The sequence below is a fragment of the Geotrypetes seraphini genome, chromosome 12, assembly GCF_902459505.1.
Source record: "Geotrypetes seraphini chromosome 12, aGeoSer1.1, whole genome shotgun sequence".
Lineage (NCBI taxonomy): Eukaryota > Metazoa > Chordata > Amphibia > Gymnophiona > Dermophiidae > Geotrypetes > Geotrypetes seraphini.
This window is the reverse complement of record NC_047095.1, coordinates 68,739,865-68,756,609: the sequence shown is the minus strand read 5'-3', so window position 1 is coordinate 68,756,609 and position 16,745 is coordinate 68,739,865. Positions and strand designations below refer to the sequence as shown.

Genomic DNA, 16,745 nt, shown 5'->3' with positions numbered 1-16,745 from the left:
ATGGATACAGCTCCGCGGCTATAACATTTAAAATAATAGCGATCCAAAGGGGGAGGGGAGAAGGTGCGAGGAAGTCTGGAGCTGCAGGGCCGACATTAGAGGGAGTAAGAGTTGATGGTGCCGCAGGGTCCCGCGGGGGGGGGGGGGGGAGGAAGGAAGGAAGAAGAGGAACCGAAGCATGGCAATTGTGGGGAAGTGCAGAGCTGCAGGGAAGAGTGTTGCGGTACCCAGCTGGAGGGAGAAGGAAGATGAGGGAGGGAATTAAAGGAGATGCCAGGGCTTGGAGCATAGGAGGAAGGTATGCCAGTCTAAGGGAAAAGGAAGGGGGAGATGTGAGAGCATGGAGGGGGAGCGAAAGATGGAAGAAAAGGAAAGGAGAGAGATGCCAGAGAATCAGGGAAGGGGAGATACCAGACTATGAGGAGAGGTGTGGGAGAGGGAAGGCGAGGAGAGAGATGCCAGACCAATGGGGTGAAAGGAGAGATGGAAGGGGGAGGCATACAGTTTCTGGAAGGGGCATAGAAGGAGAGAAGATGCCATATAGGGGAAGAGAGACGGCAGACAGTGAATGGAAGGAAGAGAGTTACAAGAAGATGAGGAAAGGAGAAACCACAGAAGACAAAGGTAGAAAAAAATTTCTATTTATTTATTGCTTTAGGAGACATGTGTCACTGTTTCTGTGAAGCATTGTATGCAGAGTCCAGCTTCTTGCTGGTTCAATTTAACCTTTGTCTATGTATTTTTATTTTATCCCCCCTTTTACAAAACTGTGAAGCGTTTTTAGCACCAGCCTTGGTGGTAGCAGCTCTGATGCTCAGAATTTTATGAGCATCAGAGCTGTTACCTCCGTAGCTAAAATCCACACTACAGTTTTGTAAAAGAGGGAGGGGTTAGTTTGTGATTACATATTCCTTACTAGGCGAAGGTGTTTTCTGTGTTCTGTGTGTTCGAAAGACATGGTTTTCTGTTAGGATTGACGGTGTAGGATTGATCTGTGCTGGTCTGGCTTGTTTAGTTTTACAATGGGTGTATTGATGTACTGCTCACTGCAATATGTAAGATGCTGCCTTTTCCTAGGTACTCATGTGTGACGTGTGGTTTGTTACTAAAAATCATGTTTTTCTTACAGATGGGGGGGGATGCCAAAAAATGATGGGCCCCGGATGTTACATATGCTAGGTACGCCACTGTATGTAAAGATACCAGAAAGCTGGCGTAGCAAAAACTTCTAAGTTTTGAGTATTTAACCCTCCCACAATCTCACGGGCACTCATTTCAAGTTTATTGAGATTTTGATTTAAACGCAATATCAAATATTTTCAATGCGTATAACAAAAATAAATTTGGGGAAATAAATAAAACCATTTGAACCAGTGTTCCCGCTAAGCTGCGCTGGCGTGCGCTGGCGCACAAAATATTACATCGCAGCGCACACGTTTCTCGTCACAGCGCACGATCGGAAGAGGCGTACGGCAGATGGCAGGGCGGCGAGAGGAGAATCGGGCGAGTTGGCTCATAACTTGCTGGCGCCCGATATTTTTGGCTCACGGTGAAAAAAGTTTGCTCACAACACCCGCCCGCTTAGAGGGAACACTGGTCACAGCCCATAAAGTTCGAGCTATGGCAGCTTCAGTAGCTTTTTTTTTTGCTCTGCCCCTATTGAGGAAATTTGTAAAGCTGCTACATGGTCCTCGGTTCATACATTCACCTCACATTACTGTCTGCCAGTAATTGATTTTATTTTTAAAGTATTATAGCATTTCTTTGATTTTTTTTTTTGTTTTTTTGCTGGTTGCTTGAGTTCTGGTTAACAGAGAGTCTACTGTATGTGCAGAATATATATCCTTATTCATGGTTCTCTATCACATAAATAAATCTCTCTGTATTTGTTTTCAGTCCTGGTCGTTCTCCTGTTTTGTTTGATAGTGAAATAGTGATGATGAATCATGTATACAAAGAAAGATTTCCCAAGGTAAGTCCTACATTAGCATGCAATATACACTGCAAATTAATTTAAGTACACACAGATTTAAATTCATTTCTGAAGAAATAATGTGCCTATGTCTTTGCCTCCCTTACCTTATCTTCTGTACTCCCTAGGAAAATAGAAAATGGATTTTATAAAGAATATTTCTTGCCTTCATATATTCACTATATATTGGTTTGCCAGCACTCATGCTACATTCTCTAAAGGTTACCCAGAATCCTAGAGCTTGGCTTTTAACATGTTGTAGATGCTTTGATAATATCATTCCTTGCCTTTCTGCTTTGCACTGGCTTCCTATGCGCTTACATTCTAAGATCTGTCTTTTTAAGTCTTACATTATGTGTCACTAAATGGTGAGGAGTGGTTAGTGGTAGAGATGCTGCCTCAGCACCTTGAGGTTGTGGGATGAAATACGAGTGCTGCTCCTTGTGACCCTGGGCGAGTCACCCAATCCTCCATTGCTTTGGGTACAAAGTAAGTACGTGTATGTATGCAAACCACTTTGAATGTGTAACCACAAATAAGCGGTATACAAGTCCCATTCCCTCCTCCCCCCTAGCTTTAAAAATTGCTCTCTTATAGTATATGATGGCAGATAAAGACCAGCATAGCCATCCAAACTATACAGAATGTGGCCAGGTTTGTACCTACGACTCTGTGTGGTCAAACCCCCCCCCCCCTATTGTGTTAGGGTCATAACTGCTGCAGTCAACCCTCCTCTGCCTTTTTTCTTTAAAATGTGAGTTACTAAAATTTTACTGTGAGTATAAATGATTTATACCTCCTTCATCTCCCTGTCTTCTGCTGCCCCCAGTCAGATATTTCATCTGTAAGCAAGCTGGAAGGAGCAACATTGATCTACTTGATCTTCTTTTTTAGTTTTCGCGTATTTTTGTCAGTTTTTCTTGGTATTTTGTGCTCCTGTTCATCTCCAGTGACTTCCTAGCCTGCAAGAGAGGAGCAGACTTTGGTCTTCAGTTGACTGGTGGATCCTGCGGGGCCTGCTCAGCCAGCCTGCTTGTTTCCCCTGCTGTTTAGTCACTCCTTGACTTGATCAGAAATGCTAGCGCAGGCTTTATAGGCACCAATTGTGTTTCTTCAGAGCGCATATGGTGTCAGCTGCACTTTCTTCCCCCTCTTTGTGGACTTTTAACACTGCCGACTTTGGGTGACTTGCGACTTAGGCCCAAAACGGACTTAGACGTTTCTTTTAATTATGCCCCTCCACATATATTCAACCCCACACACTCTCCGGATAGTGATGTTGAATATACTTATATAACTTAAGTACCACAGCCATTGGTTTAGAAAAATGCTAACCACAAGATTTAAACATCAGACTGTCTGTTTTTGGGTCAGGGCCATTACATCTGGTGATGTAAAACTTCAAATCTTTTCAAGACCCTGTGACCCCAGAATGCCCCGTCTCCGTCTCTTCTAGTAACCAGACCCAGAAAAAACCCCAGTTGCTGTTCCACTTTTATAGCCTCCATCACCAACTCCTGGTGTCATCAAAAAAGCTTTAGGTACAAAAGAGGATGGGGCAATACATGGAACAACAAGAGACTATATTGTAATGATGGGCTGCACCTTACCATTGCAGGAAAAAGAATTCTAGCTGAGAAATTCAGACAATATGTTTCTAGGTATTTAAACTAGAAGGTGCGGGTGGAATATGTATGAAGGACAATTATAGAGGCCACCCCCAGCAAAAGACAAGATGTGATGGTAGTAAAGATTGCAATATAAACAATATTAGCAACTCATTTCTGAGCTTTGCAACGGGAAGTGAAACGAAATTTAAAAAAACTATGCGAAAAAGGAGATTACCACTGAAAAATAGCTGGAAAGCGATGACCACAAATGCTCGCAGTCTAAGCAACAAAGTTCATGATGTTAGAGGCAGACCTGGATGTTGTTGTTATCACAGAGACATGGTTCAGTGAATCCCATGGATGGGATGCAAACATACCGGTATATAATCATTTTAGGAAGGACAGAGATGGTCAAAAAGGTGGAGGATTAGCTCACTATGTAAAAAACGATATCCAAGTGACTGAAATGTAAGGGACCTGGGGAGAGGAAGAAGCGATATGGATTGCTCTGAAAAGAGAAGATGGAACTTCTATCTACATGGGTGTAGTCTACAGACCTCTGACTTACTTGCAGCAAATTGATAACAATCTGATTGTGGATATCCAAAAGTTTGGAAAGACAGAGGAGGTGCTGCTGTTGGGAGATTTCAACCTGCCGGATGTGGATGCGGAATGGAAAGAGGTAGGAAGATTGTGAATGCCTTTCATGAGGCTCTGCTCAGACAAATGGTGATGGAACCCACGAGGGAAAAAGCGATATTGGATCTGGTCCTCATAAATGGGGAGAGTATCTCTAATGTTCGAGTGGGTGTTCACCTGGGAAGTAGCGATCATCAAACGGTTTGGTTTGATATAACAGCTAAAGTGGAGAGCGGCCGCACAGTACTTAAAGTCCTAGATTTCAGATGTACGTACTTTAATAAAATGGGAGAGTGCCTGAAGAAAGAGTTGTTAGGATGGGATGACATAAGAGAAGTGGAAAATCAGTGGTCTAAGTTGAAAGGAGCAATAAAAATGGCTATGGACCTTTATGTGAAGAAAATAAATAAAAACAAGAGAAAAAGGAAACCGATATGGTTCTCCAAACTAATGGCGGAGGAAATAAAGGCAAAAAATAGGCGTTCCTGAAATATTAAAAATCCAAGAACAGGAGTACCGTATTTTCACGCATATAACGCGCGCGTTATACGCGTTTTTACCTACCGCGCATACCCCTCGCGCGTTATATGCGTGAGCGCGGTATACAAAAGTTTTCAAACATAGTTCCCACCCCGCCCGCCGCCCGATTCACCCCCCCAGCAGGACCACTCGCACCCCCACTCCGAACGACCACTCGCACGCGCTCCCACCCGCACCCGCATCCACGATCGGAGCAAGAGGGAGCCCAAGCCCTCTTGCCCGGCCGACTCCCCGACGTCCGATACATCCCCCCCCCCCCGGCAGGACCACTCGCACCCCCACCCCGAAGGACCGCCGACTTCCCGACAATATCGGGCCAGAAGGGAGCCCAAACCCTCCTGGCCACGGCGACCCCCTAACCCCACCCCGCACTACATTACGGGCAGGAGGGATCCCAGGCCCTCCTGCCCTCGACGCAAACCCCCCTCCCCCCCAACGACCGTCCCCCCCCCAAGAACCTCCGACCGCCCCCCCAGCCGACCCGCGACCCCCCTGGCCGACCCCCACGACCCCCCCACCCCCCTTCCCCGTACCTTTGGAAGTTGGCCGGACAGACGGGAGCCAAACCCGCCTGTCCGGCAGGCAGCCAACGAAGGAATGAGGCCGGATTGGCCCATCCGTCCTAAAGCTCCGCCTACTGGTGGGGCCTAAGGCGCGTGGGCCAATCAGAATAGGCCCTGGAGCCTTAGGTCCCACCTGGGGGCGCGGCCTGAGGCACATGGGCCCAACCCGACCATGTGCCTCAGGCCGCGCCCCCAGGTGGGACCTAAGGCTCCAGGGCCTATTCTGATTGGCCCACGCGCCTTAGGCCCCACCAGTAGGCGGAGCTTTAGGACGGATGGGCCAATCCGGCCTCATTCCTTCGTTGGCTGCCTGCCGGACAGGCGGGTTTGGCTCCCGTCTGTCCGGCCAACTACCAAAGGTACGGGGAAGGGGGGGGGGGCCGTGGGGGTCGCCAGGGGGGTCGCGGGTCGGCTGGGGGGGCGGTCGGAGGATCTTGGGGGGGGCGGGCGGTGGGGGGGAGGGGGGTTTGCGTCGAGGGCAGGAGGGCCTGGGATCCCTCCTGCCCGTAATGTAGTGCGGGGTGGGGTTAGGGGGTCGCCATGGCCAGGAGGGTTTGGGCTCCCTTCTGGCCCAACTACCAAAGGTACGGGGAAGGGGGGTGGGGGGGTCGTGGGGGTCGCCAGGGGGGGTCGCGGGTCGGCTGGGGGGGCGGTCGGAGGTTCTTGGGGGGGGGGGGTCGTTGGGGGGAGGGGGGTTTGCGTCGAGGGCAGGAGGGCCTGGGATCCCTCCTGCCCGTAATGTAGTGCGGGGTGGGGTTAGGGGGTCGCCGTGGCCAGGAGGATTTGGGCTCCCTCCTGGCCCGATATTGTTGGGGAGTCGGCGGTCCTTCGGGGGGAGGGATGTATCGGACGTCGGGGGGGGGGGCATCAGGCTTTCAGGATGGGGACAGACCTTCAAGGGGGGACAGTGCACGGAAGTCAGGGGGGGGTGAACGGAGAGTCGGGACAGCGCACGGAGAGGCGGGGCAGTGCACGGAAGTCAGGGGGGGGTGAACGGAGAGTCGGGACAGCGCACGGAGAGGCGGGGCAGTGCACGGAAGTCAGGGGGGGGTGAACGGAGAGTCGGGACAGCGCACGGAAAGTCGGGGCAGTGCACGGAAGTCAGGGGGGGTGAACGGAGAGTCGGGACAGCGCACGGAGAGGCGGGGCAGTGCACGGAAGTCAGGGGGGTGAACGGAGAGTCGGGCAGCATGCGCGGTATAATCGTGAGCGCGTTATACCAAAGTTTTTGTGCTTATCATCGTGATTTCTGCGCGCTATACACGTGTGCGCGTTTTATACGGGTGCGTGTTATTTGCGTGAAAATACGGTATAGAAAGGACTACCGGGTGAAACTGAAAGAAGCCAAGAGAGAGATGCATCTGGCGAAAGCGCAGGCAGAGAGCAAATGGCTAAAAACGTAAAAAAGGGAGACAAATATTTTTTCAGATATATTAGTGAAAGTAGGAAGATGAAAAATGGAATTGCTAAACTAAAAGATGCTGGAAACCAATATGTGGAGAGTGATGAGAAAAAGCAAACATTCTAAACAAATACTTCTGTTCTGTGTTCACGGAAGAAAATCCCAGAGAAGGTTGTCTGAGGTTGTCTGGCAAAGTTACACAAGAAAATTGAGTTTTCCTCATTAATACTGGGTATTGTTATCGATTCTTCACTTACATTTATGGACCAACTAAACTCGCTTATTAAAAAGTGTTTTTTCAGCCTCCGTGCTCTGAGAAGAGTGAGAGCATTTTTTCACCAACAACACTTCTCTGTATTGGTTCAATCAATTATTTTGTCAAGGCTGGATTACGGCAATTCAGTGTATTTGGGTCTTTCAAAGGTCAGTCTGCAGAGACTTCAATTAATACAGAACACTACAGCTAAACTTATTTTCGGTAAGAGTAAATTTGATCACGTAACCCCTCTGCTCAAGGAATTACATTGGCTTCCAGTATATCTCAGAATTAAATTTAAGTGCATTTGTATTGCATTTAAGATCCTATTTGGCATTTTTGCCACTTTGATTCCTTTAGACTGGAATGTTCATACATCTCATCTTGTCAGAAGTTCTCAAAAATTAAAACTTACATTGCCCTCTCTCATTGGTAAAAACAGAACCTTTAAGAGATTTAGTAATTCTTTTGCTTTTAAATTAACTGAATTCTGGAAAGCTTTACCGCTTACATTAAGAAGCTTAGGTTCTTTTGCTTTATTCTGGAAAGTTCTGAAAACTTTTTTTGTTTATTAAACATTTTGGAAATTAACTACTTCAGTCTACTCTTCCTTGTCAAATTTATGTATTGTGTTTTACATTATTGTTAACCGAGTCGAGCTCCTCTTAGTTGATGACTCGGTCTATAAAACTAAGTTTTAGTTTAGTTTAGATTCTGCGCCGTTTATGGAGGAAAGTGTTTATGAGCAACTTGAAAAATTGAAGATGAACAAAATGATGGGACCGATAAGGATCCATCCCAGGATACTGAAGGAGCTCAGAGAGGTTCTGGCGGGCCCTATTAAAGACTTATTCAACTAATCTCTGGAGATGGGATTGGTTCCTGGGAATTGGATAAGAGCGAGTGTGGTCCCTATTCATAAATGTAGTCACAGAGATGAAGCAGGAAACTACAGGCCGGTAAGCCTCACTTTGATTGTTGAAAAAATAATGGAAGTGCTGCTGAAAGAAAGGATAGTGTACTTCCTAGAATCTAATGGGTTACAGGATCTGAGACAATATGGCTTTACTAAAGGTAAATCTTGCCAAACGAACCTGATTGAATTTTTTGATTGGGTGGCCAGAGAACTGGATCAAGGACATATACTAGATGTCATTTACTTAGATTTCAGCAAAGCCTTTGACATGGTTCCTCATAGGAGGCTCTTGAACAAACTTGAAGGGCTGAAGTTAAAACTCAAAGTGGTGAACTGGATTAGAAACTGGTTGTCGGACAGAAGCCAGAGGGTGGTGGTTAATGGAAGTCGCGTGCAGGAAGGAAAGGTGAGTAGTGGAGTCCCTCAGGGGTTTGGTGCTGGGGGCCGATCCTGTTCAATATGTTTGTGAATGACATTGCTAAAGGGATAGAAGGAAAGGTTTGCCTTTTTGCAGATAATACCAAGATCTGTAACAGAGTAGACACCGAAGAGGGAGTGGAAAATATGAAAAAGAATCTGCAAAAGTTAGAGAAATGGTCTAATGCCTGGCAACTAAAATTCAATGCAAAGAAATGCAGAGTAACGCATTTGGGGATTAATAATCGGAAGGAACCGTATGTGCTGGGAGGTGAGAGGCTGATATCCACTGATGGGGAGAGGGACCTTGGGGTGATAGTGTCTGAAGATCTAAAGGTGAAAAAACAGTGCAACAAGGCAGTGGCTGCTGCCAGAAGGATGCTGGGCTGTATAAAGAGAGGCGTAACCAGTAGAAGAAAGAAGGTGTTGGTGCCACCATACAGATCATTGGTGAGGCCCTACTTGAAGTATTGTGTTCAGTTTTGGAGACCGTATCTGGCAAAGGACATAAGAAGACTTGAAGCGGTTCAGAGGAGGATGACGAAAATGATAGGAGGTTAAGAACATATAAGAACATAAGAATTGCCTCTGTCGGGTCAGACCGGAGGTCCATCGTGCCCGGCAGTCCGCTCACGCGGCGGCCCCTCAGGTCCAGGACCTGATAGTGCTCCTACTCTAAAACTCACATACGCTTTTCGCTTATGTCCTGTAGAGTAACCTTCTATCTATACCCTGCAATCCCCTTCGCTTCCAGGAAGTCGTCCAGTCCCTTTTTGAAACCCAGTATTGTACTCTGTCCTATTACCTCCTTTGGAAGCGTGTTCCAGGTGTCCACCACCCTCTGAGTGAAGAAAAACTTCCTTGCATTCGTTTTGAATCTGTCCCCTCTCAGTTTTTCTGAATGACCTCTTGTTTTTGTTGTCCCCGCTAGTCTGAAGAATCTGTCCCTCTCCACTCTCTCTATGCCTTTCATGATTTTATACGTCTGTATCATGTCTCCTCTCAGTTTCCGCTTTTCCAGGATAAAGAGCCCCAGTTTGTCTAACCTTTCGGCATATGAAAGAGAGATTGGAAGCCCTGAATATGTATACTCTAGAGGAAAGGAGAGATAGGGGAGATATGATTCAGACGTTCAAGTACTTGAAAAGTATTAATGTAGAACAAAATCTTTTCCAGAGAAAGGAAAATGGTAAAACCAGAGGGCATAATTTGAGGCTGAGGGGTGGAAGACTCAAGATCAATGTAAGGAAATTCTTCTATATGGAGAGGGTGGTGGATGCCTGGAATGCACTACTGAGAGAAGTGGTGGAGAAAAAAACAGTGATAGAATTCAAAAAAGCGTGGGATGAACACAGAGGATCTAGAATCAGAAAATAATAGTAAATATTGAAGAACTAAGGCCAGTACACAGTCTGTCTGTATATGGCCGTTTGGTTGAGGATGAGCTGGGGACGGCTTCGATGGCTGGGGTGGCGTAGATGGGCTGGAGTGAGCTTTGACAGAGTCCTCAGTAGTTGGAACCTAAGCACAGTACTGGGCAGAGCTTTGAATCTTGCCCAGAAATAGCTAAGAAAAAAAAAAAAAATTTAAATTGAATCAGGTTGGGCAAACTGGATGGATCATTCGGGTCTTTATCTGCCATCATCTACTATGTTACTATGACTGCATCCCTTCTTTTTTGCCGCTTTGTATGCCTGGAACAAGCTGCCAGAGTCAATAAGTTGTGCTCTGTCTCTAGTGGTATTCAAATCCAAACTAAAAGCCCACTTTGAAGCTGCTTTCAACTCTTAACTCACTCATCTTCAGATACTTATATCCATCATATTGTTTCTTCTACTAGAAACTCCCCAACCCTGCTAACTGTCCAAATTAGATTGTAAGCTCTTCTGAGCAGAGACTGTCTATTGAATATTAATTAATTTAGATTTCTATCCCGTTCTCCCGTGAGCTCAGAATGGGTTACAAAAGCACATTCACAGTAGATTACAGTAGACACAAACAGTTATAGTAGACATTCATAGTACATTACATAGGACAACCATGGTAGCTTAAGGACATAACAGGTTGCAGAGAGATGTTCATAGCAATCACAGGAGATGTTTCCTGTTAATTAAGGACATGACTGATTGTATAACAGCGTTCATTGGAAAAAGAGAATATAGGGTAACTGTTTGCTGAAGGTAATTCAGTTGAAAAGGAAGGTTTTCACTGCTCTTCGGAAGCCCATCAGCGAGTTCAGTGATCTGATCTGTGCAGGTAGTTGGTTCCATAGCTGTGGGACAAAATGGTTAGTGGAGCATTTATGGGCGGTTACCAGCTGGAGAGATCTTGGAGGTAATGTAGGCTGGTGTGGTGAAGTGGAATTATTTGTGAGCTATTACCAGGGTCTTGAATGTGCAGCGTTTGTTGATCAGTAGCCAGTGTTTTGCCTGGAGGGCTGAGGAGATGGGGTTGTGATAATTGAAGTTGTACAGGAGGTGCATTGCTGAATTTTGAACCCGCTGGAGGCATTTGAGTTCTATGGCAGTCACTAAATTAAATATGGAGTTGCAGTCCTGGAGAGTATATAGGCATAGAGAAGCTGAGCTAGGTCAGGTTTGAAAATGTAGGGTTTGATTCTTCTCAGTTGGTGCAGATAGTAGAAGGAGATGGAAACCACCTGCAAGATGTGGGCAGAGAGGGATAGATAGCTATCTGGTATTACCCCAGAGCTGTGCACCTAGTCTTTCACTGCCAGGAATGTGGATTCCCATGATAGTGTAGGATGGGTGAAGCTGGTGTGTTTTTTTTCTGATCCATAGGAGCTGTGTCTTGGAGGCATTCAGTTGTAGTTTCTTGTCTCTCATCCAATTTTTCTTATCAGAGAGGCAATATTAAAGGTTAGTGAGTTGGACAGATCTAGGGGGATTAGTAGCTGCATGTCATCGGCATAGGAGTGGACTTTGATGTTATAGTTTTGGGCAATATCAATGACTGGTTTGATGTAAAGGTTAAATAGAAGAGGGGACAGCAGGGCACCCTGGGAGACTCCGTATTTGATAGATTTGGGTTTTGATTTGTGTGGACCTAATATCACTGACTGTGTTCTTTGATGCAGAAAGGAGACAAACCATTGGAGGGCGAAGTCCTTGATTCCAAGGTCAGTGAGTTTACGCAGTATGAGCTGGTTATCGATGGTATCAAAGGCAGCGCTCAGGTCTAGTAGTATTAGTAGGTTATTGCTGCCTTTGTCCATCATTGACCAGCTGTCATCAATGATGTTTAGGAGAATCTCCTCCATGCTGTGGCCTGCTCGGAAGCCAGATTTAAATGGGGATAGGGCTCTTTGTTCTTCTATGAATGGTTATAATCGGTGGAGTACTATTCATTCCAAGAGTTTAGACACAAATGGGAGATTGGAGACTGGACGATAGTTGCATGGGTCATTTGGATTTCTTGAGGGTGGGCTTGATAATTGCAGATTTCCAGCAGATTGGAACCTTTCCCACTGATAAGGAGGAATTGATGATGGGTAGAATGGATTCTGCCAAGGCATCTCCAGTGGATAGGAGACTGGAAGGGCAGGGGTCCAGGATTGTGTTAGAGGGTCTGAGTTCCTTCAGTGTTTCAAGGAGCTTGTCGTGTGCGTCCAGGTGTAGTTGGGATAGAGATCTAGGTACTGGGATTGCGGGATTGTGTGTAAGGTGAGTTCGGGGGGCTGTTGCTGGTGGTGATATCAAGTTTATTGCAGATGTCGATTTTTGTCTGGAAGAAGTTGGAAAGAGCTTTACTGTCGAAGTCTGTAGGGCTATTGTGCTTTTTTTCCTTGGGCAGCAGAGAGGAGATGGTTCGTCATGGCAAACAAATGTCTGGATTAATTGGGGACTCTATAGTAGTTATGAGTAGTGGGTTCTTTTTGCTTTTAGGATAAAGGATTTATAGATGGCTGACAGGCTTTTCCAGTGTGTCCTTGTCTCCTCGTTTGGGTGTTTGACCCATTTCCTCTCTGCTCTCCTTAGTGATTGAAGGTAAACCAAGTAAACCAAGGGGCTGGAGGTTTATTGGTGATTGTCCTTATGTTTTTTTTCTGGGCAAGGCTGTTATAGAGGGACTGGATTCCGTAGTGCCAGGTAGAGGCGGCTTGATCAATGGAGTGGGGATATTGGGGTCAGGTTTTGTTGAGGTCTCATATGCCGGATGTCATGTCTAGGGGGTTGACTGAGTCCATGATCTGTGTTTAGATGGCTGGTTAAATGTATAGTGCTGTGTACGCCTTTCAGCGCTTATAGAAATGATAAATAGTAATAGTAGATCAGTGAATGCTGGACATCGTACAAGGGTCACAAGATAAAGTTCATTCATTCTTCTCCAGGTTTGTTTCTAGATTCTCCAGATGAGAGACCTGAAAAGGAGGCAACGGTCCGAGCCATGCTTCAGCGACTCTTTGACATTCATGCCATAGAACCAGTTCCCAATGATGAATCAGATCCAGGCAGATACTCCATATTGGATCTCAATGCAGTCAATGCATTTCTGAAGATCTCACGTTTCCACATGGAAACAGTTTGTTTGGTCATTGCGGTGGTGGTTCCAAGAGAATTTCATGCATGGATTTAACAGAGGCATTTCTACATATTCCCTCCTTTTGGGACACAGGAAATATCTGGGAGGTCACGTTCTCCTGGAGCATTTCCAGTTTGCAACCTTTCCTTTTGAGTTGTCAAAAAATAAAAAATAAACCCCCCGCTTTTCACCAAAGTAATGTTGGCAGTAACAACTCATCTCTGCAAAATGGTGGTCCAAGTACACCCCTATCTGGATGATTGGCTCATTAGAGCAGACAGTGTAGAAGGGTGTGACTCTTCTGAAAAAGTTTGGCAGGATAGTCAGCTTCAAGAAGAGCCATCTGGAGCCAACTCAGACTTTGGAATATCTAGGAATTCAGGTTGACAGCCTGGGGCCACGTTTTTCTTCCTGAGACATGCAAACAGTAACTCCAGAAACAAGTCTTGGATCTCTTAACACTTCCGACTCCCACTGCCTGCCTTCAGGTGTTGTACTCCATGACAACCTCCTTGGAAGTTGTTCCCTGAGCCAGGGTGCATATGCGGCCTCTACAGGGGAAGAGCAGCTTACGTTGGTGATTTCAAGAGATCTCCTTGTCGAGGGGCATACTTCTCCGAATTTTGGAGTGGGTGATTCTTATGACCGATGCCAGCCTTTTCGGCTGGAAAGCCCATTGTGGAGATTGCTTCATCCAGGGCCAGGGGTGATCCATATTCCATCTAGTGCGTTGAACCATTCAGCTCGCGTCAAGAATTTTGGAAAAGTGGTAAGAGTGTTTTCCGACAACGCAGTGGCAGTAATGTATGTGAACAGACTGAAGGGCGCCAGAAGGGCTCCCTTGCATTTGGAAGTGCAGATGCTCTTCCGGTGGCTAGAGTAGGAAATATTCAAGCCGAGTTTCTCAGTTGACAAGTCCTAGACCCAGGGAATGGTCCCGCTCCAAAAAGACATTCTAGCTCATTGTGCGTGATTGGGATATAACAGTAATGCTCTTGGCTTTTGCCAAGAACTCAAAAGTTAAGTGCTTCTTCAGCCAAAGAGCAGAGCCAGGAATCTTAGGGCTGGACATGTTAGTTACTAAACTAAATCTTGGACTTATATGCCGAGTTATCCCTGAGAAACAAGGCTTGACTCAGTTAACAGTAATTGTAGTTAATAAAGAGAATTAGCCTCATAGAAACTTATCTGCTAGAAAATGCTGAAACAGAGTAGTTTTCAGGATTTTTCAAAAAACTTGAAAGGAAAGACAGGATCTTATTTGCTGTTAATAAATAGGGGAAGGAATGAACAGTTTTACTGATAGATCTGGCACATTTTACAGTGGGAAAAGAAAGTTTAAATATATGGATAGTTCTGCAACTTGAGGATTTCAAAGAATTTAAAACTAGAGGGTCCAACAAATCAAAGATTCCGTAAAAGATTTTTAAAACTATGCAGGTACATTTGAATTGAACTCTCAATCAAAAAGAAAGCCAATGTAAATTCCTAACAGAGATGACACATGGTCATACTTTGTTTTACCAAAGATCAATCTTGCGGCAGTATTTTGAATTAACTGGAGCCAATCAGCTAGTGGCTCTGCGCGGGCAGAAGTGAAGGAAGGTCTCTCCTGCCGTGATTCACTGTTGGACCACCAGTGATACTAAAGGTACGTGGGGGAAGTGAGAGGGAGGTAAAAATTCTTAGAATTGGCTTGGACAGGAGGCGGGAGGGATCCCTCCTGTCCTTGCCACCACTGGACTACCAGGTATCATGGCAGGCCCGGTGGAGGCCTGCAAGTCATCAGGAGGGAGGGGGACAAGGTACAGAACCTGGCAGGGAAGGAGTGGGGCTGGGTGCAGAGACTGGCAGGGAAGGGAGTGAGTGAGGGGGCTGGATGCAGAGTCTGGCAGAGCAATGAGGGAGGGGGAACAGGCTGCAGAGCTGGGCAAGGCAAGGCACTGCACTTGAATATTACCCCCCCCCATTCCCCCACCCAGGTTTATATTCGAGTCAATCTTTTTTCCTCCTTTTTTTGGAGAAAAAAGGTTACCTCAGTTTTTATATGCGAGTCGGTTTATATTTGCATATATATGGTAAATGTTCAATTATCGCCGAAAGACATCCAAACACTAAGCATGCCCTAAGCCAGCCCATAACATGCCTCCAACATGCCCCCTTGAACTGCGAACAAAATGCCTAGCAAGATATCTAAGAAGCAAGTTTCAAAAATCAGCACTTGGATATTTTGGTGATTAAAATGTCCAAGTGTTGGTTTATGCCGTCTTTTGTATGTCTTTCTCTTTTAAAAATAAGCCCCTAGGTACTATAATCTACTTCAGGCAATGTTTACCATACCCTTAAACACAAACAACCTGCTTCCATTAATACGGAGGCAGAACACATTGTGCTGTTTCTTGACTTTGTAGGGGTATTTTACTTAAGTGTTAAGTTTTTGTACTCGCCACAACAAACACCAGCCCATTAATCCATCTGCCTCCCCCCCCCAAATAATGAAGGTACTACCGCCGACATGTCTTGGAATCGCTTTAAAAACCCAGACTGGAACCTATTTCTAGAGCTATACTCCAAATACTCCAAATCCAACTGCCTACTAGATAACTGCCCACCCTCCATTATGAAAATAGCTCCCCCCTCCTTCAAAGTGGAGCTCTTCAACTGGGTCACTCTCTGCCTATCCACCAGCTACTTCCCGCTGGAACTCGGCCACATCCTCATATCCCCAACTATCAAAAACCCCAAAGAACCACTCTCCACAGCCACCAACTACAGATCCATTGCCAACATACCATTCTTCCTCAAAATTATGGAAGGCCTTGTCAACCAGGATCTCATGTCACACCTCGAAAAATTCAACATCCTGCATGACTCCCAGTCTGGATTCCGCACTAACTACAGCACGGAAACCGTCATAGCATCACTAACCGACTACCTCCTCCAACTATTCTCCCAGAGAAACAACGCTCTGTTACTCCAGTTTGACATCAGTAGTGCCTTTGACCTGGTAGACCATGACATTCTGCTTAGTTGCCTTGATTCTATAGGCATTTCGGGACAGGTACTAACCTGACTCACAGACTTCCTAAAAAACCCGCACCTACCAAGTACACACTGAGGGAGCCTACTCCCATACCTGTTCCAACCCCTGTGGAGTCCCACAAGGCTCCCCCCTATCACCTTCCCTATTCAATATCTACATGGCATCACTGGGTCACATGTTGTCAGACCAAAAACTGAAATCCTACATTTATGCAGATGACATTACAGTTGTCATCCCCATCTCCTCATTATCACAAGAAACAGAACAGCACATCTCATCAGTTCTCACCATGGTCGAACACTGGACAACTCGGTTCAAACTGAAACTAAATCCAGAAAAGACTAAACTCTTCCCTGCAAGTCCCAACCACAAATTAACGACCACCACCCTACAACTCAATGGTCTAACTTACCTTATTAATCCCACCATCAAAATCCTTGGAGTCATCCTAGACCGATGCCTGACCTTCGAAGATCACACCAATGCCCAGGTCAAAAAATGTTTTCATACCCTCTGGAAACTCCGCACCATCAAACACTACTTTGACTTCCTCTCCTTCAGACTGCTGGTCCAATCCCTAATCTTAAGCACCCTGGATTACTGTAATATTATATATTTGGGCTCCTACAAGAAAACCATCAAACGTCTAAGACTCATTCAAAACACCGCCGTCCGATTAATCTGTGGCCTCAAAAAATCAGACCACATCAGCCCTTACTACAGAAAACTTCACTAGTTGCCACTAGAAGCGAGAATCATCTTCAAATTCTCCTGCCTCTGCTTCAAAACCCTAACTGGCTTGTCACCGATATATCTCTCTCACCACTTTGCGTTCCCAGGCACCA

The 16,745-nt window shown here is 45.8% G+C and overlaps 1 protein-coding gene across 3 annotated transcripts in view; it reads left to right on the top strand.

Annotated features, from left to right (window-relative positions):
• The window catches only part of MAST2 (microtubule associated serine/threonine kinase 2), a 354,118-nt gene that overhangs the window by 114,347 nt on the left and 223,026 nt on the right, over nucleotides 1-16,745 (top strand). For all 3 annotated transcript variants that reach the window (XM_033915410.1, XM_033915412.1, XM_033915409.1), the window contains one exon: nucleotides 1,897-1,972. In XM_033915410.1, the coding sequence (XP_033771301.1) occupies nucleotides 1,897-1,972 (76 nt within the window). The remainder of the gene's footprint in view (nucleotides 1-1,896; nucleotides 1,973-16,745) is intronic.